General features: G+C 28.7%; 2 protein-coding genes across 3 annotated transcripts in view; both read right to left on the bottom strand.

Annotated features, from left to right (window-relative positions):
- Positions 1-3,105: 3,105 nt before the first annotated feature.
- On the bottom strand, positions 3,106-7,221 carry LOC111635466. 2 transcript variants are annotated; one of them, XM_023380426.1, is made up of 8 exons: positions 6,074-7,221; positions 5,943-6,011; positions 5,143-5,289; positions 4,808-5,071; positions 4,579-4,704; positions 4,033-4,362; positions 3,842-3,957; positions 3,106-3,766 (listed from the first exon to the last, which is right to left on the bottom strand). In XM_023380426.1, the coding sequence occupies exons 2-7, from the start codon at positions 6,004-6,006 to the stop codon at positions 3,842-3,844; spliced, it is 1,047 nt and encodes a 348-aa protein (XP_023236194.1). In that variant the 5' UTR covers positions 6,007-6,011; positions 6,074-7,221; the 3' UTR covers positions 3,106-3,766. The 2 variants fall into 2 exon arrangements, with proteins under 2 accessions (XP_023236194.1, XP_023236193.1); XM_023380425.1 differs by having other exon boundaries at positions 5,943-7,221.
- An 8,116-nt stretch (positions 7,222-15,337) lies between these two features.
- The window catches only part of LOC111635464 (USP6 N-terminal-like protein), a 60,784-nt gene continuing 53,535 nt past the window's right edge, over positions 15,338-22,586 (bottom strand). The window contains exon 14 of the mRNA XM_023380423.1: positions 15,338-16,635. Coding sequence (XP_023236191.1) covers positions 15,895-16,635 — 741 coding nt within the window. The 3' untranslated portion in view covers positions 15,338-15,894. The remainder of the gene's footprint in view (positions 16,636-22,586) is intronic.

Raw genomic sequence — 22,586 nt, 5'->3', positions numbered from 1 at the left:
GGAGGAGAGGGAGAAGGGAAATGATACTAAAACTTAACTTACGTAACATAATGTAACAATAAGTTAAAAATAACTTAGAAAAGATAAAAAAATTAGTGTTGTTTTATATATATACAGTATATATATAAATTATTGTTGTTATATATATATATATATATGTATAAATTAAAATATATATATATATATATTTTAATTTTTATTCACTGCTTTTTGCTTTCTTTCCTTCACTTCCACCAGCACTTTCACTGCATAGAGGTCGCTTGGTAAAATATCTATCCAAAGAAGTTTGGCTTTGCCTACTTTTTAAAATGTACTAAAATGACTTAGGCAAATGTCATTAAACTGAGCAGCAATACGGCCAGTGTGAACCTTTTCGGAATGTTTCTTTTCAATAACATCAGTCACTTTCTGATAATATCTGAAGATTTCCTTTATCGAGCGACATCCACTACGAAGCAAACACGCGGACTGAGACCAATGAACAGAAGTGAATAAAAAATGGCGCTGCGAACTAATGTAACGTCGTATGGTGAGTTTTTGTTCGTATCGTAGAGCAAAAATATGTTCGAATTTCATGTCGTATCCTGAAAATTTCGTATTCTGGGGAGTTCGTATCTTGAGGTACCACTGTATTTATTAATGCTGTATTGACTAGAGTTGTAAATCATTCTATAACTTATGACAACTGCAGCATTTATTATTTTGATATAGCATATATTAATAGAACTCCAACAATTTCTGATTAGGAATCAGGAATTGTTGGAGTTCTATTAATATATGCTATAAAGAAAAGAGAACTTAATATAGATCTTTGACGAAAACCTAAAATTGGGAAAAATTCCTGAAAAGTAAAATCTGACACAGTATTTTCATTTTACATTTACATTTTACAAATACCAGAATTACATTTTCTCTTCATAAGTTTTCCATTAACGATCTTTATCTACATATTGTAAGGTCTATAATCACCCAACAATCATTTAATACATCACGTTTTTACGCCTTCGCAATGTTTCAGATTCACCAAAAAATTTAACAGGAAATAGAATAAAAGGGACTCATCTAGAAGTTACAACACAACCAAATGATTATGAAATGGTATAAAAAATTGTCTGTTTCTGCAAACGGCAAGTAATCATTAAAATATATCAAAGACAAGTCTGTCCAATAAGGATCACCATTTATTTTGCGTTTCAGACATACACAGTAATGGCAACAGGCCTTCCTTTTTAGGCTACATGCCGCCATAAGGTAAAAAAGTCCTTTAAAAAACATAAACATCCAATTAAAAGTAAAGGAATCGGTGACACAGACGTCTTACTTCTTATCCATCTGGCCAATGGGTGGTTCTGCTTTATATCTATTAAAAAAGCGCTGGAATATGTAGATTTTGAAGCTGCCCCCTGGCGACGGTACATTAAAATTTCTTTTTGTTGAATTTCTCCGTCCGTATTTTTTATTTTGAATACATAAAGTAAAATTATTATAGTCATTGGAGAGGTTGCGGCTGAAGTTTTCGTGAAAGTCGAGCGCTCGACTCGACGTTCACGAAAACTTTGAGATGAAAACTTCGGCCGCAACCTCGCTATTACCAGAGATGGACAATCGGAGTCGGAAGTCGAATCTTTTTATGGGAGTCAGAAGTCTGAGTCGATTTTAAAAAATACCGACTCGCTAGTCGGGAGTAGTGTATTTTTCCGCCGACTCTCCATCTCTGGTCATTACATCATCAACATTAAATTTTATTTGATGAAAAGAGTGTTTATGCTATTTTACTTTGATTTTGTTTTAAATTTAATTGCGTACTATCGAACAAACTTAGTTTTATTAGAATAAAAGGCGCCTTAATAAAATGATAGTTCGATATGCTTTTAAAGTGTAAAGGAAGCACAATTTTTACAAAAAGGGCCTGGTCTTTAAAAAGTTGGGAACCACTAAATTGAGTGTAATTTTTGAAATTAGCTGTCTCTGGTGATGAAACCTGACTATATCACTTCGATCCTGAGATATAGCTAACGTAATATGGAAATCATCATCACCATCATCAACTACTGTAAAGAAGACTCCATCAGCTGGAAAGGTAATAGTTAACTTTCTTTGATTGCCAAAGGAATAGTGCACGAATATGGTCGCTGAATACAACAGGCCAGACAGTACTACCTGTCAGTTTTGCACAATATTATGTCTTTCCACAATATTGCGTCTGCAGAAATGCTTCATCTCCATGCCAATAATTGGCACCACCATGGCAATGCGCACCAGGATGTTGCTAGGATGCTGACTGACTTTTTGGTCAAGCAAAACATCTTACACATTCCTCATTCACCACGGAGCCTAGATTTGATATCCCGTGATTTGGCATTCCTATATTTCTAGTACTGAAGTCAAAGTTACGCGGAACCTATTTCTCGTCCAGTAGCTAAAGCATCCCAGGCGATCCTGGAAAACATTTCAAAAGTACTGCATATCTTCAAGAACTGGTGGAAAAGACAGGAGGATATTAAATTCTATGGGAATATTATGGAAAAAATAGTCGCTACAACCCGTTTTTTCATTTTTTCATCCTAAGGATACTAGTGAATCTTTTTAATTACACCAATCACGAGTTCGTCTATGTTTACACAATGGGATGACCGGATGATGAGGGATGAAATTCGACATATCCAGAATGGACATAGCATGAGAAATTCCGGAATTTCTTGGCCGGATTTGATTCCGGGCCATCAGAGCAATAAGCTGGCGCCTTAATTACTTCAATCATCTGGCAGCGAACTCCAGAGTGATTACAATGTAAGAAAAAAATCAGTCTCAATTTGTTTTGACTTGTCCTCGTAAAATGAAAATATATCTGGAATATCGAGAGTAAAATCTTATAATAAAATACAATTCTGATGATAAAGTTATGTTCACAAAAATTCTATTCAGATAATGTTCAATCGCTTCTTATTACTTTCGTTTAGATTTAATATATGGTATAAGAATGTATGATTTTTAATAAATAGATCCAAATATAAAAATTTTCACGACACGATGTTAAACGATCGGATTTAATTTTTAAAAAATGAACAATCTCACTACAGTATATCGATAATATTTGATCGGATTTATTGTCATTGACATTCTTGGAACAAATTGAATTTAAACAATTGAATTTTTAATTAAAAAATCAATAAAATAGAATTTATAGTGTCTCGGCAAATTATAAATAATACATGTTTTCTTATAGGAATCCAAGTCTTATATCTCAAAAGAATTAGGATATTCAGATTTGTATCAGGTTCAGAAACAAATAAGCACATTAAATTGTTTATATTGTTTATATCTACCCGAAACTAGGGTAGAATTAACTTCACTAAACTAAGAGAGCAATTCTTTTCGCGAAATTTTCCACAAGATATTTTGCAAATTATATGACACAATCTGTCGCAATAGGAAATCAGTTATCATATACAGTATCTTGCAACTTTGTGACGTTGACGTACCAGTTAAACTCAAAACAATGACGTCATAAAATTCCGTAAATTCTCGTACGACTAAAATATCCCGGGGTTAGAACCGGAGTCTCGAGTAATGCGGAAGTAGAGCACGGTCAAGGTCTCGAAGATCATTGACTCCAAACACAAGTGAAACTGTTACTCGCCGGCAATTAAATTTTTATTTTTATGAAAATATCCATCGTAAACTGTACACGTTGCAAACGTCTTAAAATAAACAATAAATAAATGTGCGAAAACTTGAAATAAATAAGAATTGATGTAGAATGATTCTGAAAGAATTAATTTAAAATATTTAAGATTTTAAAAATAATTATTAAATTAGATACAAAATTAGTTTCTACTACCTATATCATGCACGGTAATTCTGTATATTTTAGAGAGAAGCCGTATTGTGAATAATTCGAGTTGATGACGGCATCACTATTGCTTTTGACTTTTAACATGAAGGGTTTGCTTCGTGCTAAAAACAGAATATTGTACAATATGTCATTATAGAAGCATTCCAACTAGAAATAAGAGTATTAAAGTTTCTTACAAATGATAACGTTCTTATTCAGCAAACGTTCTCCGCAGAATCGATCGTTTCCGGGTCCAAAACCATCTAGAGATCCTTGGTCGATGCCTATGAAATCATCGTCATTGCATACTTCGCCACTATTACCATCTTCAGAAGGTATTCCGAAAGAGAACGAATTAGGATTTTCTAATTCCCATTTAATAGAACAAAAATTTTCTTCCACTCGAACACACGCTGTATATCTCAAATTACTTAAGTAGCGAACTCGGCCTTTTAATTTAGGTCCAAAATTGAAACTGCGTATAGTCTCACTAGGGCTTCGGAAATACTGAACGCATCCTGGAGGAGCTGCAATAATGCAATTAAATTTAAAAGTAAGCAACTGACCAATTGAGAGAACCGATGCACAAATGCTTTACAACAGACAATAGTAATTGAAACTAATACTGCAGAAACTGAAATATTACAATGGCATATCTTATTAGATTTAGAGATGATGCTGTCTGCATCGCAAATGCTATCGCAAAGAATGCATTATATCGTAAGATTTTGAATAAAACTTACCCATATCCAGACTGTTGCACTGGATCATGCTGATTTTGACTTTCCATTTTCTGGCTACCTTGTCACCATTGCTGACTACACTCAACACTACAGGATTGCCCGATCCTCTTCCCATATCAATGTACACTATATAAAAAAATTATAGTAACTTACACAAAAAATGTTTTAATTAACAGTAAATAGTATAAAAATATGAATAGTAACGATCAAAAAATAAATAAATACTTACAGTGTTGGCCGCCATTTTCGCCACATAAAATAGGTAAATGCTCCCCAACTGTGGTTCTTACCATAAACGAATCCCATGCGCACATGCCCAGAAAGTCCGGTTGAGCAAGTGTAAACTCGAGAAAGTCGAGTCGAAGTTGGCATACGTTGTCTTGTTTTTCTACAGTTACTTGACAAGTATCTGTACCATTTTCGCTATTTGGATAATTAGGATTAACGAAGAGAGTATTGTTTTGCGTAGTCACTCCACCACACGTAAAACGCACTGAACAGAAACGAAGATAATGTAAAAGAATAAATGATTACATGTAAACAATGTAATTAAGTTGTACTCACAGAAACAACAGACTCCCAAACCACTTGCACACGTTCCCATATTTAATCCTTCTCTTCGAGCACATTCCGAAGATGTGATACATACACCCTGATCTCCTCTTTCACCTTGACATGCTGAATTCTGTAAACGGACCAGCGATAGGATATCTATAAAAGGTTAAAAATTTACGAATAAAATATCAGATCAATGAAAACTAAATGCATTTAATTTGGAATAAACAAATATACAAAATGGACTATATAAATGACAATTAAAACTAACTTACAATAAGCGTTTTTATCATAATTAATAATCATAAATTAAAATAGATAATAGTAAATTTAGCGATAGTCTCGTACAGCAATGTGGAAAAGATAAGACCAAAGGTGGAAAGTAAGCTTAATCAGTTTCCATCCAGTAAACTGCTATAAAAACAGTTAAGCTCAATAAAATCTTAAATTCTATTGAATATAATTTCAAGTGACAGCATGCTTAAAAATCATGCTCAACACGATAAATAGAACAAAATGGATTCAGAACATGACCAGTTTTAGACTAAATTAACATTGTGTTTTAAATTCAAGATTATTAAATTATCATAAGCCTTCATATTAAATAACTTATTATTCTACACTATACAAAAGCATATAATCTTACATCTCATTATGTTTGTTAAATGTATGAGTTTAAACTGAAAAAAGTATAAAAACTGACGGGCAAATCCATAAAGGAAATATGAACACCTTTATTATAAATTATTACTAAAGCTATATTAAACAGCGTATTATATAGATTTTATGTAACAATACACGGTACTTACTTAAAGGATTTTGTGCGTGACAGGTAACCACAAACAATAACAACAAACACACGAAAGACTTCATCCTTTCTGTAAACAAGTGAATATGAATAAAAACATGATGTAATGGAAGTTATATTAAAATGCATTACCTGTTTAAGTAGAGGAACAGATGATCCGAATGTTATCCCGACATCAAACTCGGAATTTTGAAATGTTTTCGATGATGTCAGACTATATATAAAGGCCGAGCAAGCAGGGGTACTCGGTCAACATTCTCTCAAAGCCTTAAAGGCAGAATGTAACCTGGAAGTGTTAAAAACAGGAACAAAAAAGAAGCGCCTGTCTCGAAAAATAAATTTAAATCTCCAAACAAATAAATGCATTTAAAAGTAGATTGCATCTTGCATACGTCAGTATGTTAATGCCACATATTTAATTAAAATGAGATCATAAAAGAAATTTTTTCCTAAAGGTTAGTTTTTTCGACTGTTTGGTTGCCAAGTTTGATCTAATTTGTTTACAAAAATTAGGTCGAATGAAGATGTTAATTTAGGACTTCCGTAATGTCGAGGTTATTAGGTTATTCGATTTACCGGAAACGACCTTCGATCCCAGTTTTAAACAAAGTTAGAGAGAGAGAAAATTGTTTTAAGGTTTTTAATCATCATTAAAAATCTTGTAAAAGGTCGATTAACACCTTTTCATAACTTCCTGTTCTTCGTGTGGAGAGTTTTGACAGGTTTTTGCCATGTTCGTACCAGTTGATAATTCGAATAAAAACTAGAATTAGTCTATTTAACTTTCGTTTAGATTCAGTTTGCTGTTTTAATTTACGAGTATCGAGTTTTTTGGAGGATAGTAGCATCGTTCAACAATATTGCATCGATTTTCTAAGCTTTCGTCGTGCATGCGGATGTTTATAAACAGAGCTGTGCCAAATTCTACTTTTTGAAGTGGCATATTTAGGGCGGTTTAATTTTGACTGTGATGATCCATTAAAAAATAGGGCCATAAGCAATTAAATATGACTTTAAGTAGATAATTTTTTTTGCTTCTGCATGTCATTTTATGATCTATGGCTTCATCTAGAAGGTATCCTAACAACAATTAATTCAGTCTATACTTGTGGCATAACCCATGATATGGTATTATTAATACATCTATTATTTAATATTGGGATTACAAAATCATTTTAAACATTTGCAGCTTCATCTTAAAAATATCAAAGGATTAAAATCAAAGAAACATTTTGAAGAAAACATAAGGAATATTAAAAAATATTCCCTTCAATGATGTTGATTTTAATCTATAGAAATAATATGAAAATTATTATATACCATTGCACATTATACTATATATTATAAATCAAGAAATATTATATATATTATATTCAACTCAATGAAATATTAGACATTAAATTTATGCTGTTAAAAAATTCACTGCTTTATGAATCACACAAGGAATCAAGATTTATATTTTAGATCAAATGTTTTTATGTAGTCAATAAGTTAGTTAATTCTCTCACATTAAATAGTGGATTTTCCAATTATTAAGCATTAGTGTTTCTTATAGTTTGACAAGCAGAAAAATAATTTTATATGAAACTAATATTAATACTTAAGATAGCTTAAATAAATATAAAAACTTAGTAGCTATAATGCAATCAATAACCTTCAAATAGAGATATGTAAATGAAACTTGCATCAATAGCATGTTTTCTATTCCAAAATTAATTAATTCATTCTAATTTAACATTCTAGAACAGCAATGGCAAGCCTGGAGCAGGTCAGAATTCATCTGGAAGGCAACATGTAGGATTTATTTTTCACTGAATAATATTTGAAGTAATAAATAATGACTATAGTAGTCTATTGATATTATAATCATTCAAATACACAAATTCTTCCTAAAAAAGTCATTCTAGCATGCATTAAAATTATGGATTTAATTTTATTATTCTGATTTATCCAATTTATCATCATTTCTTTCAATTTAACAATTATTATTTATTAGTAATATTTATTTACTAATTTTTGGCTCTGCTATTTCTGATATTAAATATTGTATCAAAATGATATAGGTACAAATTATCATCAAACAATTCATTTTTATTCATTTAGAACAAATTTGTTTGTTAGGAAAAGCAATTCTAATCTTAAGTACAGAAGTTTCTGATAGCTATATGATCACAATCCTATTTGTTTAAACATTAGATAAATAAAAAGTTCCTATTAATTAAATAAGTTATTTATTTATTTTAAACAACATTTTAAGTAATTTTAAAGTTATATATTATAACTATATAAATAGTTTCATAATTTATATAAAAAGATAAATTAATTTTTGCATACATTTGTTAGTGTATATTCAATAAAGCTTATATATTTTTCGGAAGCAATACTCATCAAGAGGTACTCTTTCATACAGGGATATTCATTTCAGGTATTTTTTTGTCCCTCTTCAGTTCCTTTAATTTTATTGATGTAAAATTAAAATTATTACAATTTTATAAAATAAAATATATTCATCTTACAATTTCTTATAAAGTTTCCACTTAACATCATATTCAAATTCTTTAAGTACTTTACACCAGAATTGTTATTATTAAAAGAATGATTACTTGTTACAGGTTTTCACAAAATTATTTCTATCCCACAGTAACAAAAGGTTGTATGCATATTTTGCATTGTCATTGCAGGATTTACAATACATTTTTGCCATATTTTACTTATTTTTAAACAATTATTTATGTTAACTTTGTTAACTGTATTTATAATTTTAACATGTTCTTTTAGTTTTCTTTTACATATATTTTGCTCTGTACAAATTATTTCTGTATTTTTAATATCCACTTTGCATCCTGTAGTATTGCAGTGGCTTCCATAAAAACTCCTATGTAAGTTTTATTGAATATAAAAGGAAAAGGGAGTGAGTGAAAAAAGAAAAAAATATTTTTAATATAATGTATCTTTAACCCAAACCTTTTTCTTTACAGAATAAATTTGTAATATAAAAATATTTTGTTCCAAAAGTTCAAGTAATACAGTAGAGCATCGATTATCCGACTCAATTGGGGACTCAAGTTGGTCAGATAACTGAAAAAATTGGATAACCGAAAAGAAGGAAAAAAAAACACATTATTAGTATATTAGTATATCCCATGTAATTAGTATATCGCTATAACCAACTTCACGTTGAATTTTCATCGATGTTAAGCCTAACAAATTATTTTTTAAAATAATAATCGTCGCTGTTGTATCGTTAAAAATTATATTATTGCTCACAAAACAAACAACCACTCATAATTAGAAAATTAAGTTTCGTTTAAATACTGGTCGATCTTCAATGGTTGAGCTGGTTGCCAGATAAAACACGTAAAAATTTAACAAAAATAATATTAAAGTAGCCAAGACATAGCCAAATATTGTAGTGCCACATCACTAGCGGACATTTGAAATTTGCTGACTAGAACGGTCGGTTAACCGATGTGACGGTTAATCGGGAGTCATAATCGATGCTCTACTGTACTTCAAAAGTTCTACAGAAAAATTTGAAAAATCATTTGTTTCCATACTTACATTTGAACTTTGCTTAATTTTTCTGTGTCAAATGATAATGAGAATTAATTTCTTGAAACAAAATTTTAGTTCATTAAAAACTGAAGTGTGTGTAGTTTCCTTAAAAGTTTGTTATAAATCTAAAGACACTTGGGATAGTAGAGCAACATTATCAGATTTCAATTAAAATACAGCGTATTCTAAAAAGTTTGGAATGAATGGTAAAAATATTTATATTATTGTCAATCCATTACATTGAAAAAAATCCAAATATTGTACAGTGACTCAGAAAGTGCATAGAGCTTCAAGGAGGACATGTGAAGCCATATTTTAAATGAGAGTAGACATAGAAGAAACAATAAAGCATATGTAGTGTAAATCCTATTTGTTCCAAACTTTCCAGATAGCCTCTAGAATTCAAGTTACATCAATAATAGTGTTATTCCTTTTCATGTAATATTAATTATAAAATGTAATTAACACATATTTCTGAAATTAAAAAAATGAAAAACATATCTGAAATATTAAAAGAACTTGCTTTGAATATATTTCAAAGTAATTCAAAGTATCTAAATTATATAGATGCTTGTAATATTTATGTATATTCACACTCTCATCTTTTATAAAATATTTTTGGACTGTTGAAATAGAAATACTTTAATAGAATCTTTAATAACAGATGATGATAAATTGTATCATCTGTCATTAAATTGTATCATCTGTCATTAAAGATTCTAATAAAGTATTTCTATTTCAACAGTCTGAAAATATGTTATAAAAGATGAGCGTGTGAATATACGTAGATAGGTGCATACAAGCATCTATATAATTCATTCATTCTAAAATAAGCATTATAGAGGAAATTTAATAAATAAAGAAAACATTTATATAGAAATTCTTATATAAAAAATTATCATATTTATATTGTTCTGTATTCATTTTTATCTTTTAATAGGCCTATAAACTGAAACAATGTTTTTTCTGTAAAAGCATACTAAATAAAAATTTTTATTTATATTTGTAATACATTTGAGTAAGTTTATTTTTGTAATTGAAATTTTCAATAATTTTTAAAACTAAAAAATATTCTAGCATTATTAACTTGAATTTAATATGAAATGTTATGAATATGCAATATGGTTGTGATGGGTGCACAAATTGCATTCCCAAGCTTATATGACAAAGATTTGAACAAGTCAAGACCAATTATTGCATAGAAATATATAAAACTTTAGGGGATGCATTTCACAAACATAGTAATCATCAATATAGAATTTTATATGTACAAAATAAACAAAAATTAATAAATTTTTTACAATTAATACAAGATAAAAATTAAATTTGGAAAAAAAATTTCTATGTACTATATGAGAAAATAGTACATAGAAATTTTTTTTTTTTCAAATTTAATTTATATATATATAAAGCACACTGTTATATACATCATATGGTTTATTTAACTGGTTTTGAAACAAATTTTTGAAGTGATCCTGGGATTAAAGATGACTGAAGCATACTATTATATCATCACTTGTAAGGTTATATAGGTTATATGTTAGTATCATACTTTAGAACTGAAAGATGTAAATCACTAAGTATATATCCAATATACCAAGTAGATTGTAGATGTATAAGTGTGTTGTTTGCTTTATTTCCTTTCTCAATTATCACATCCTATTATATAATTTGCTGTAAAATAATATCTTGATATATAAGTAACAAAAATCAATTTAAAGAATTTGATGGATTTTGAAAGCAACAATTTTTATAATTGTTTTAAAATTAAGAAATAAGACAGACAAACAGACAAAGAGAAGGAAAGATGTTTATTTTACACAAGGAAATTCATTCTAACAAGTTTAACCATTGTATGTAATCATTGTGTTGCATCATTTTTATATGCAAAAACTCAACAAAGAGCAACATTTAATATTTATATCTACAAATATATTTTACATATTTCATTAATATTAGAGTTAAAACTAGCATAAATCAATATTTCTTTCATTTTCATAAAAGCACATAGATTTTTTTTAATAGATGTTAAAAACAAACATTAACTAGACTACACATAGAAGTTTTTCTTCTAAATTTCAGAATATTTTATGAAAATACTATCAATATTCTAAAGCAAATTGCCAATTATATCTTTAACTTTAATACTCCAACAGTTTTAATTTATTTATCATTTAACAAGCAGAGCCTATATTAATAGTTATTTACAATAATTAATATTTACAATATATCATTTTATACAAAATCAATTTTAGAAGAAAGGTTTATTCAACTAATATGAGGTAATATATTGCTGGGCAGTTATGGGAAAAAATTATTGCACGGGTTTTTTGTATTAACTTAATTCCTAAAATTATTTACTTGATATGACCTGGAACTCAATACTAGAACTGTAAATTTTTATTGCAAGTTTTTATCAGTCACTGCAAGAAATAAATTTAAGTTTAAAATTAAGAGAACAAAATTATTTACTTTATGAACTATACATTTGCCTTTGTTTCAGTTCAAACCATACCAAAATAAATTAAAGCTAATATATATTTCCATTTAATACCAATTTTATATTAGAAGTTAATATGTTTCTCTTGTAAATATCTAGTATATGCTTATGAAATATTTATTATTATAACAAGAATAAAAATCCAATCACTATCATAAAAGTTTAATGTAATAAATATGTAATATACACAAAATTTTTTGATTATAATTAATTAAGGTCATCGTTGAATTATCTATAAAGTTTAAATAATAATAAAATTATAAAAGCAGAAATTATGTTTTACACAAATAGAATAAAAGCATACTTCGATCATATATAAAATCTATTTTGCATTCAAAACATAGTCTAACAAAGATTCGCTTAATCAAGACTAAAAATTATTGTGTGTGTGTGTGTGTGTGTGTGTGTGTGTGTATTCTAGTTGTTTATGACATTAAATTATTTTATTAACAATAAATTGTATTATTTTATTCCTGTTACATATTTACTATTGTTCTCTATAATAGCTCCATTTATATGATAAACTTTAAATTTTGCTTTAACATATATAACAACATAACTTCTTATCAATGTATTGTTTGTAGATTAAACATTATTGCTCAAATTATTCATTTTCTTTGTGATTTGCAATATTGTTCTAATCTGTTTATTTCCCTTTTAAAAAATTCTTACTTATCAAAACAATTCAAGATTACATACATTGATAAATGTTTATGACAGGCAAGATCTTAAGCAATAAAAAAAAAAGGAATAATAATTTATAAATATATAACAATTATAAATCTGAAATAAACATTAAAATAGCAACAATGAAAAAGTATTATGTCTTCCTGTATCATAAAAGAGAGAAGCTAATATAATAGAATATGACAGTATAAAAAAAACAAATTTCACAAATGAATAAATTTATTATACAAGTTGAACTAGAACCTGTAAACAATGTAAATAAAATAATCTACAGATCTTTATGCTTTTAAACTGATTTTCATGTATTAAAAAAAAGTTCTATCTGAAACAGGATATTCATTGGAAGTGTTAAATTTATTAAATAACTTAATTTGCAAAGTGCAAACAAACTTTGTAAAATAAAAAAAATATTACACACAAAAAATAAAATTAAAAAAAGTGTAAAAATATTAAATAGTAAAAATTCACTTAATTAAAAGTTATCTTATAAATATAGCTATAAAAAATTAATTACTCTTCACTAAAACATAAGAATTATATTCAATAAAATAGATTCAAAAATGTATTAACTCATAGAAAAAAAAATTGAAACTATCAAAACTTCAGTATTATTATTCAGATTAAAAATATGTATATTAACTATTTCATGTATAATATCATTTCCTAATCTGAACATGGTACATATATTATATACTCTGTCCAAAATAAGTTTGCAGTAGAAGTAAACAAACACAATTTAAAATATCTCAAAATAATAAGTATGCAATTGCATGACATTAAAATAAAAATACAATTTAAATGGAAAATTTAACTCTCTATAATAATCATATCCACAGTAGTTTTCATCTATTTGAGATGAAAAAATTAATGTCATAGTCTAATAATAAATTTTTATAATGGAATATTAGATCTTACTGTTAATACTAATTAATTTCTATACGATAAAATGCTAATTATCAATTAGTAGCCAATATTTTATCATAAGCATTATTAACTTGAATTTAATATGAAATGTTATGAATATGCAATATGGTTGTGATGGGTGCACAAATTGCATTCCCAAGCTTATATGACAAAGATTTGAACAAGTCAAGACCAATTATTGCATAGAAATATATAAAACTTTAGGGGATGNTATAAATCAGTTTTCTGATACCTACAAAATATAAATTATTGAATCAGCTTGTACAGTACTTTCTAGAATTTGTTGTTAATCAACTCCCAAACATTTGCCAAATAAAGCTGAAAAGAGGAATGAGAAGAGAGATTATTATTATTATTATTATTATTATTTATTATTATTATAAAATTGCATTACAATGTTTACTAGTATTATGCTTGTTTAATCAGCAATATTTTCACTTATTTCTTGGTTCTAATTTACACAAACTATTTTTTCTTCTACACAAAATAATCTCATACATAACAACAAATATTCTTTTAATGGAAATTGTGTAACATTCCAATTGTTGTCCTAATCTCAGAATTGTTATACAAAACAAATGCTTCATTTGTTTTGTATAACAAAAAATTTTATATCCTTTGTCTATTGTTCAATATGATGTATTCCTCAACAAAAATGACAAATTGATATAATTCAAAATAAGTTTTAGAATTTTGATACAACCATCGTTGTTAAATATTCTTAATGTAAAGTAAAAATTTAAATCATGTCAATTTGTCTTCTGTGATCAATAATACATATATACAAATGTATATGATGCATATATTAACAAAATGTTTAAAATTCTGTTATATTTTTTTAGGATATTCAGGTATTAAATTTTCATTAAGGTATTAGCTGCTTTAGTAACATGTCTTTGTTACCAATAAATAAACTTACTTTGTGAGAATAATAGACAAAACACATTTAAAAACTGCTTTAAAGTTAGTTCTATCAAATGTGGATATGATGCTAAATATATGATTGTCATTTATAATATATAATTAAGGAAAGCATGATTAAGTAGCAACACTTAACACATTCTTTTACAGTTACTGTAATTTTACAACTGGGTAGATAGTAAGCTTGAGCATAAAATAAATTTTGTTCATAATTGATCATTTTATAATTTCACACAATATTATTAAATTCCAAAACCTAATCATTTATTTATAAAATAAAAAAATGCCACTCATTATTCCCTTTTCAAACAAAACCATTTAAAAGAATTTCTTCAACTGGCAAATAGACAAACTGTATCAAGCATTATAAGGAGATAACAGCAAAACAATTTTTAATGTTATAAATTTTTTAAAATGGAAATCTAGCATTAAATATCAAAATCGGATTTTAAATATGTTCTACCTATTTGTGCATAAATATATCACATGTATAAGCTTTCTAATAAAATAAATGAAGACTAGTCTCAAATAAAATAACTAGATTAAAGACTAGAATAAATTTTAACCACTATTTTAAACAAAAATTGCTTTCAAATAAAATTGCTGAGGTAGAGTATTTTGTTCGCAAAGCATTTTACAGCAAAAATTAAAGCCTAATTTTGAATATTTTACTCTGAATAATGACTCAGTTGGATTAAATTTATTTGAAATATAAAATAATTTTAAATTAAAACATCTTTTTTAAATAAATGAATTAATATTTTAAAAATTACTTGAACAAATCCAATATATGAAAAAGTTAAAATGTTTATACAATCAAATTCTGGATCTCAAATTTTGAAATTGGAGATAAAAACATTAATCTGAAGAAATTTAATAAATAATAAATCAAGAATTTAATCTGTAGTTTAAATTTTACAGATTAAATTACTGCTGCCCTTTGATAACTAAAATGCAACTTTATCTAACACAGCATCCTAAAAATGAGCATTATATACAAATATTGATACACAATTTACTGCCTAATTTTGCACATTTTACTGTAAACTAAAGATCTAAACATTAAAAATTTGATCATTATCAATACACAGTACACTAAACATATATATTGTATATATATTATTATAATAATTATTGCATTTTTATGAATACTTAATTAATATAATAAAAACTATTTTAATAATACTTCACATATGTGCATTATTATGAAACAAGCCACTCTTAAAAATAATAAAATAAAATATACACAAAATATATCACATTTAAAAATAGGTAATTTGCATATTTTTGTTTGTGGTGAAATAAATACTGTAATTTTTGATAATTGCGAATATGGCTGTGCCCTTAGATTGTGCAAAAATGACTATCAAGTTGGTTGTAATTCTTCTGACTGTATTTTCTCTTTGTTCTCTACAAGCATTTCAATTACACTATCAGCAATGCATGGGCCATTATTGGTGGGAGTGACATCATTATTTGAAGTTGCAGATGGACTATGATGAATGGAATGATTTACGGGGGATGAAGGATTTGAAACGTGGGATTCAAATGGCACAAATATCCTGATGGATTCTGGTGAAGCTGGATCAGAACATGGTGAGGGTTGTAATCTAGTTTCTATCTCTTGCTTATTATTATCAACACTGTCATACAGTGAATGTGTGCGCCGTAACTGTGCAGCTCTACTAGCTGTACTAACAGGTGATCCTTCTTGAGGTTTCCATTTGCGAGATAATGTTGTACTTGGACTAGAAAATCCAGAGAGAGCTGAAAGATCAGCAACAGATGTTTGGGAAGTCTCTGCTAACGAATTGCGAGAACTTAATGGATCAACTACAGAGCTACCATTATCATTTTCACCAATATCAGATAATTTTGATTCTTGTTGATTGATGCTGTTTGTTTGATATTCCATTATTTCAACTTCACTTGTAGTTAATTGACATTCATCTGTTTCCACCCGATCACTAGAAGAATGAACTATAATTTCATTGCTTGGCAGTTGATTTTCAATACCTTTTACTAAATTATTAATTGGTATTTGTTGATCTGTTTCACTTTCATTTTCTTCTTGCCATTCAGGAAAATGCTTTCCATTTGATACAATCTATAATATAAAAAATATACATATTAATTATATTGTATAAATCAGTTTGCAGATACTTTTTCATTCAATACTTGATGTTCAAAAAGTTTCAATCAAGACTACTTCAAAACCATTTGGGTAGTGATGTAGCATGATGTTAGGCATACATATTATTCTTTCACATATTCATCATATGAATTGCAACATTGCTACAGGAGAGAATATATATTCTATATATACAATGCTAGATCCTGTTTGCAGAATCACTTATGCATATCTGCTTTGTTGTCTGATAAAAATATCTTCCTAGAGATGTGTTTCTATAGAGATCTGAACAGATAACAGTTGCTAAGTAAAGATTTGGACTGTATAGCAGGTAGTCCAGAATCTTCAAACTGTGCTACCTAAACTATACAGCCCAGATCTTGCTGTTAGCAACTATCATCTCTTTGAACCCTATGCAATGGTGCCTCCAAAGAAAAAAAAAAAGGAAAACAGTAGAAAATTTTCCAAAAATCTTTTCCTAATTAAAATTCATTTTTTTATTTATATTCTGTGTTATATTCTATTTTTATACTATTTATGAATTAGCAGTCACATAACATGGGAATTTTATTGAATTCACATTAAACATTCCTATATCTGTTCAACTCAGCTCCTCCAAGAATAAATCCTGTGTGTGCCACTGCCTCTATGAAAAAACATCTCTGAGGTTTACATCAGACTACAAAGCAGCAAATGTTATCCAAAAGTGATTCTGCAAATAGAAACTGGAACTGTATGTACAAATGTCTCAATGCATATGGTGAATATGTGAAAGTATAGTATGTATACTTAGAATCCACTGCTTGGGAGTTGTAGATACAAAATTCAATCTTGAAGTATTTCCCAATTGGAAGAACTTATCTTTTGAACACATCAAACATATTAGGACTGATACATTTTATAGAAATTCTTTGACTAATAGCAAACAAATATCATACAAATATTGATCAGATGAAAATTTCATTTTCAATACTGTTATCTTTCCTAAAATACTCTCATTTCGTTGATGAATCACTAACCTAATTTTTTAAATTAAAAAGCACAAAGCACAAATCTAGATTGCTAATAAAGTACTCCAAAAATTATAACCTCACTACATTAATATATCCTAGATTATCTAAATAACTTAAAAGAAAGTTTCTATGATAAAGTTATGCAAAAAATGATTAGAAAGCATACCCTTATATCTTTTTTATTAAATGTGTCCACTGCAAAAAATGTGCATAACAACAGAAAATGCTGCTTGCATTTGATAAGAAATTATAACCTCAGGGAAAGTATTTGTATTATTTTGTAGAAAAAATTTTGGGCTCTTTCTGTTGTTTTACAATTTTTAACTAGTTCTGTTAATCTGAGAAAAAAAATGCCATGGGTACTAAGCTAAAGGAAGGAAAAAGATAAAACTGAAGCATTACATGAAGATGAAAAGAGTAATTTCCTACTCAAAATAACTCACCAAAAAAACTAGGCCTATATTCATGTTATCAATAATTACTTAAAAATTACAGCATAATATGGCACAAAGAAAAATACTGAATACAAACTAAAGGTTCTGGGAGAGACAAATGCAATATTGTAAGCAAAACATCAAACTCTTCTAAGTTTTGTGAGCAGATTCATCATAAACTGTGGTTGGAAGTCTGAGATTGTAAGAAACATCTTGAATGATAATTCAATCATCATTTGGAAGAAAAGGAAGCAAAAAAGCAATTACTGCAGCTGACAAAACAACTTGAATTTGGATGACAGCCCATGAGAATAGACTGAATAAGAGTGAGTTTTATTAGGGATTCATTTGTACTATAGGTATTTTGTAATACTTAAATAGTTATACAATTGATTATTTGGAATAATTAAAAAAATGAAACCTTGATGAGCCAGATTGATTCAAGCCATGATATATGAAAGGAACCACATTACTTTTCCAGAATAAACTTTGAAGGTAGAAGTCTAATGGTTTGCGGAACCTTCAATGCACAAGGGAAGCTCCAGCTGCCATTTGGAACAGTTCTTAATTCCTTTTCTAGAAGATTACGATAATATTTCACAAACCTTCATGCATGATAATGCATCCATCCATACAAGTGCCAATACAAGAAACTGGTAGTTCAAAACATTTCAGTTGTGCAATATTCACCTTAATCTCCAAATCTCAACCTGATATAAAATCTAAACCTGTGAAGCATCGAGATTGTTGCATTTATGTTGAAAATTGTCAGTACAGTACAGTCCAAGAGCTAAGAGAAGCGTGGCACAGACTTGAGCAATAAATGATGGATTACCTCATTGAAAGTATGTCAAACCATTTTCCAGTTGATTCAGCATAACAGAGATTGAATTATTTATTCATTTTTGTGTTTTTGTCAATATTTTTGTTGAAAATAAAAACATTGTTTTCTTTGAGGTTACAATTTCTTGGCAAGTGTAAATGAAGTTATCTAACATTATGCAAGTTTTGCAAGAGAATCACTCAAGAAAGGAGAAAAAAAATGTAAAAGTCCATTTTATAATAATTTTCTTTGCAACTCTAAAAGTCATCCTTTTCAGTTACCTGGATAATCTGGGATATATCATTAATGTAGTGAAATTATAATTTTTGGGAGCACTTTATATCACTTTAGCAACCTAGCCACCTCTCAAATATACAGATTAATCAATAATCTGTAGTTTTTAGGATAATACCAAATATATGTAAATTAAAAATATAAATTAGTAATTTTTTAAATAATTATTACAATATTTTATATATTATATTATAAAACATTTAGTAGTCATTGTATTACATATAATCATTATTATAAAATTATTTTATTTAGTTATTACACAATGTATATTTTATGTAGAACTTTACTCTTAACATAAAACTATATACAAGTTTAAGTAAGTTGTCATTTACTTCAACAGAAATATTATATTTTTTGACTTGCTTTAAGCTTTTTGTTCTTATTGTACATAACTATTCTTCTGTAAACTCATCTTCTTAAGTATTTAAGACTTGTCATACACCAATGATAAGGCTTTTTAATTGTATTATTATTATTATTATTATTTCATTAACAAAAAATAATTCCTATTATTTCATAATATTTCGATAGAGACATCAATTCATTCTCCTCTTCAGCCTAATACAGTGTTTCCCCGAAAATAAGACAGTGTCTTATACTAATTTTTGCTCTGAAAGATGCACTAGGTCTTATTTTTTCTATGAAGAAGAATTCACATTTATTATTGAACAAAAAACTCCCAAGTCGAACTGAAATGAGAGTGACGTATATCTAGTCATGTTGAACTGAACTTAAATAAAACTGAAGTGAACTTACGAAGTTCCCGTGCTGGAGTGGACTTCCCACTCACGCTTCAACTTAACCTTTTTATAGCGTCGACATCGGGCTTGATGACCAATTAGTGCTTACTGAACCGTAGCACTATGCAAATGTGATGTGGCATGATTCCCGGCTGACCAATTAGCCATCACCAGCCGTAACGTCATTCAAATCTGTGATTCCCAAGCCATAGTCTTATGCAAATCATGAAGTGTGGCGTAATTGTCTGCCAACCAATCAGTGGCTGTACTTTCAAAAAGCCAATGGCCACTTTCAACCATCTGTCGATGACCATTACGAGTAAAAAAAAACTTTGCTAGGTCTTACTTTCAGGGGGGAGGCCTTATATTTAGCAATTCAGCAAAACCTCTGCTAGGTCTTATTTTCAGAGGATGTCTTATTTTTGGGGAAACACAGTATGACAGACACAATGTACTGGTGAATATTTAAATAATGTACTTCCTTACATTTTTAGACATTTCAACAATATCATGGAGCCGAATTCAAATTGCTATGCCACACTTATACTTTATATATCAAAAACTTTATGGTTGTTTCCAGTGGTGATATTCAGCGGGTTCGCACAGGTTCGGCCGAACCCGTTGTTAACATTTTCAAAGTTTTCCGAACCCGTTGTTAAACACACGTAACATTTCTCAGTGGTTTTGTTTCTTTTAAAAAATATATTAAAATATACGTATTATACTCTGTAACACTACTAAACTAGAGCCTTATACCCTGTTCGCCTTGGTGCAACCTCCATCGACCGTTTCAATCTCGACTGAAACGAGGTTTAATCGCGATCGACTCAAGAGAGTTCTTGAAACTAGGTACAGTCTAGTGCTGTGCGATGCATCGATGTTTTTGTTCGTTGATGCATCGACCTTCCGATGTTTTTGAAACATCGATCCTGAATCGATGTTAGCAATATGTGAATTTTGATTCATCGATGCATGCAGTTCATTCTTTGTTCCTAGTGTTACCACACGTTCGATTTTCACCTGGACAGTCCGGGAATTTCGTAGAAATTGCGATGAAACAAAGTTCTTGCAAATATGTTTACAAATTTACACTATTTTAACAATGAACGAACTCACACTCATTGAAACTCATCCTCAACTCTGCCATGTTAGTCTGTTTACGCCGACTCATCGCAGAATAAAAAAGGTTCTGTGACATTAAAATTAATTCAGCATGTTGAGACTCGATGGAATTCATATTTCTTGATGATTGAGAGATTTGTACTACTAAAAAATTTTGTTACACTAACATTGCAAAAGTTTCCAGGGGCACCCGACATGCTCTCTGGTAGAGAATTAAATGCTTTGAATGATGCGCTTAAAGTACTAAAACCTTTTTACAAAGTAACTAATGAAATTTCAGCAGAAACTCACACTACCATCAGTAAAATTATCCCATTTTTAGGGTTGATGTTTAATGCACTTTGCAAGGTTTCTACAGAAACAAATGTGGGAAAGAAGTTGCTGGAAAAATGTTTTAGTAATCTTGATTTCCGTTTTAAATCCACTGAGACGAAGTTAGTATATGGTGTTTCTACATTACTAGACCCAAGGTTCAAAAAGCTAGATTTTAAAAGTCCAGCATGTTGTGCAAATGCAATTAAATGTGTAAATGCAGAACTTTGTAAATTTCCCTCTGCTGAGGCTCAAATAAGTTTTCCCAATAATGCAGAAAATAAACTTGAAGATGATGACCTTTGGTCATCCAGAAAAATTGATATTAAGATAGAAATGTTAACACAAATGTAACTTTAAATTCAAATTTTAAAACTTTTTTAGATGACCCTATTGTGCCTCACAATAGTAATGCTTTGGATGTATGGAAATCTATGAAATTTTTTAACTATAATTTATGTGAACGTGCCATGAAGTGGCTTTGCATTCCTGCCACTTCAGTTCCAGCAGAAAGATTATTTTCCAAAGCTGGAAATACTATCAACAAAAAGCGGAGTTTTTTAAAGCCAAAGAATGTACACAAACTTCTAGTTTTAAATTTATTATTAATTGAAGAACTGTATGCATTGGAACTGTAATTGAACTATACAAGTTGAAAATAAAATTAAATTTTGTTTTTTTTTTTAAACTGTTTGAGTTTATCTTGATTGGACATCGATCAAACATCGATGTGAAATCCGACATCAAAATTTAGCATCGATGCTTAGGCAAACATCGATGTTTGACATCGATGTTAAAATTATAGACATCGCACAGCACTGGTACAGTCATACGCGAGATCCCACAATCCCACGTGCGCGAGAAAATACAAGATGGCTGCGAAACACGTGTCCGGCTATCGACAGCGGAATAAAAAAGATATTGTATTTCGAGAAACGATGACATCTGTCTATTATTATAATAATACCTAATGATAAAATAAATGCTTTAGAAAAGTTTTTTCTTGAGAAAAGCCAATTTTTATGTTTATAAAATATTTTGAATGAAAAATATTAAAATACTGTATGTACAAAATAAACCATTTTGAACACTTTTTTTTAATATTTATCAAAAAAATATAGTTCTGCCATAAACAATGTTAAATTTTAACTGACTTAATTTTGCGAACGCATCTTTTTTATTTATATGG

Source organism: Centruroides sculpturatus, unplaced genomic scaffold (genome assembly GCF_000671375.1).
Source record: "Centruroides sculpturatus isolate CEXI.00-Female unplaced genomic scaffold, Cexi_2.0 scaffold368, whole genome shotgun sequence".
NCBI classification, from domain to species: Eukaryota; Metazoa; Arthropoda; class Arachnida; order Scorpiones; family Buthidae; genus Centruroides; species Centruroides sculpturatus.
This window is presented reverse-complemented; position numbering and strand designations above follow the sequence as displayed.

Bases quoted from the DNA above. Each gene is read 5' to 3' on its own strand.
- LOC111635466 (XM_023380425.1), bottom strand. From the start codon at position 6,006: ATGAAGTCTTTCGTGTGTTTGTTGTTATTGTTTGTGGTTACCTGTCAC. The intron at 5,290-5,942 runs GTAAGTACCGTG...AACCTTTTATAG, and splicing joins TCACGCACAAAATCCTTTAA to ATATCCTATCGCTGGTCCGT. The intron at 5,072-5,142 runs GTGAGTACAACT...GTTTCTGTTCAG, and splicing joins TTTGGGAGTCTGTTGTTTCT to TGCGTTTTACGTGTGGTGGA.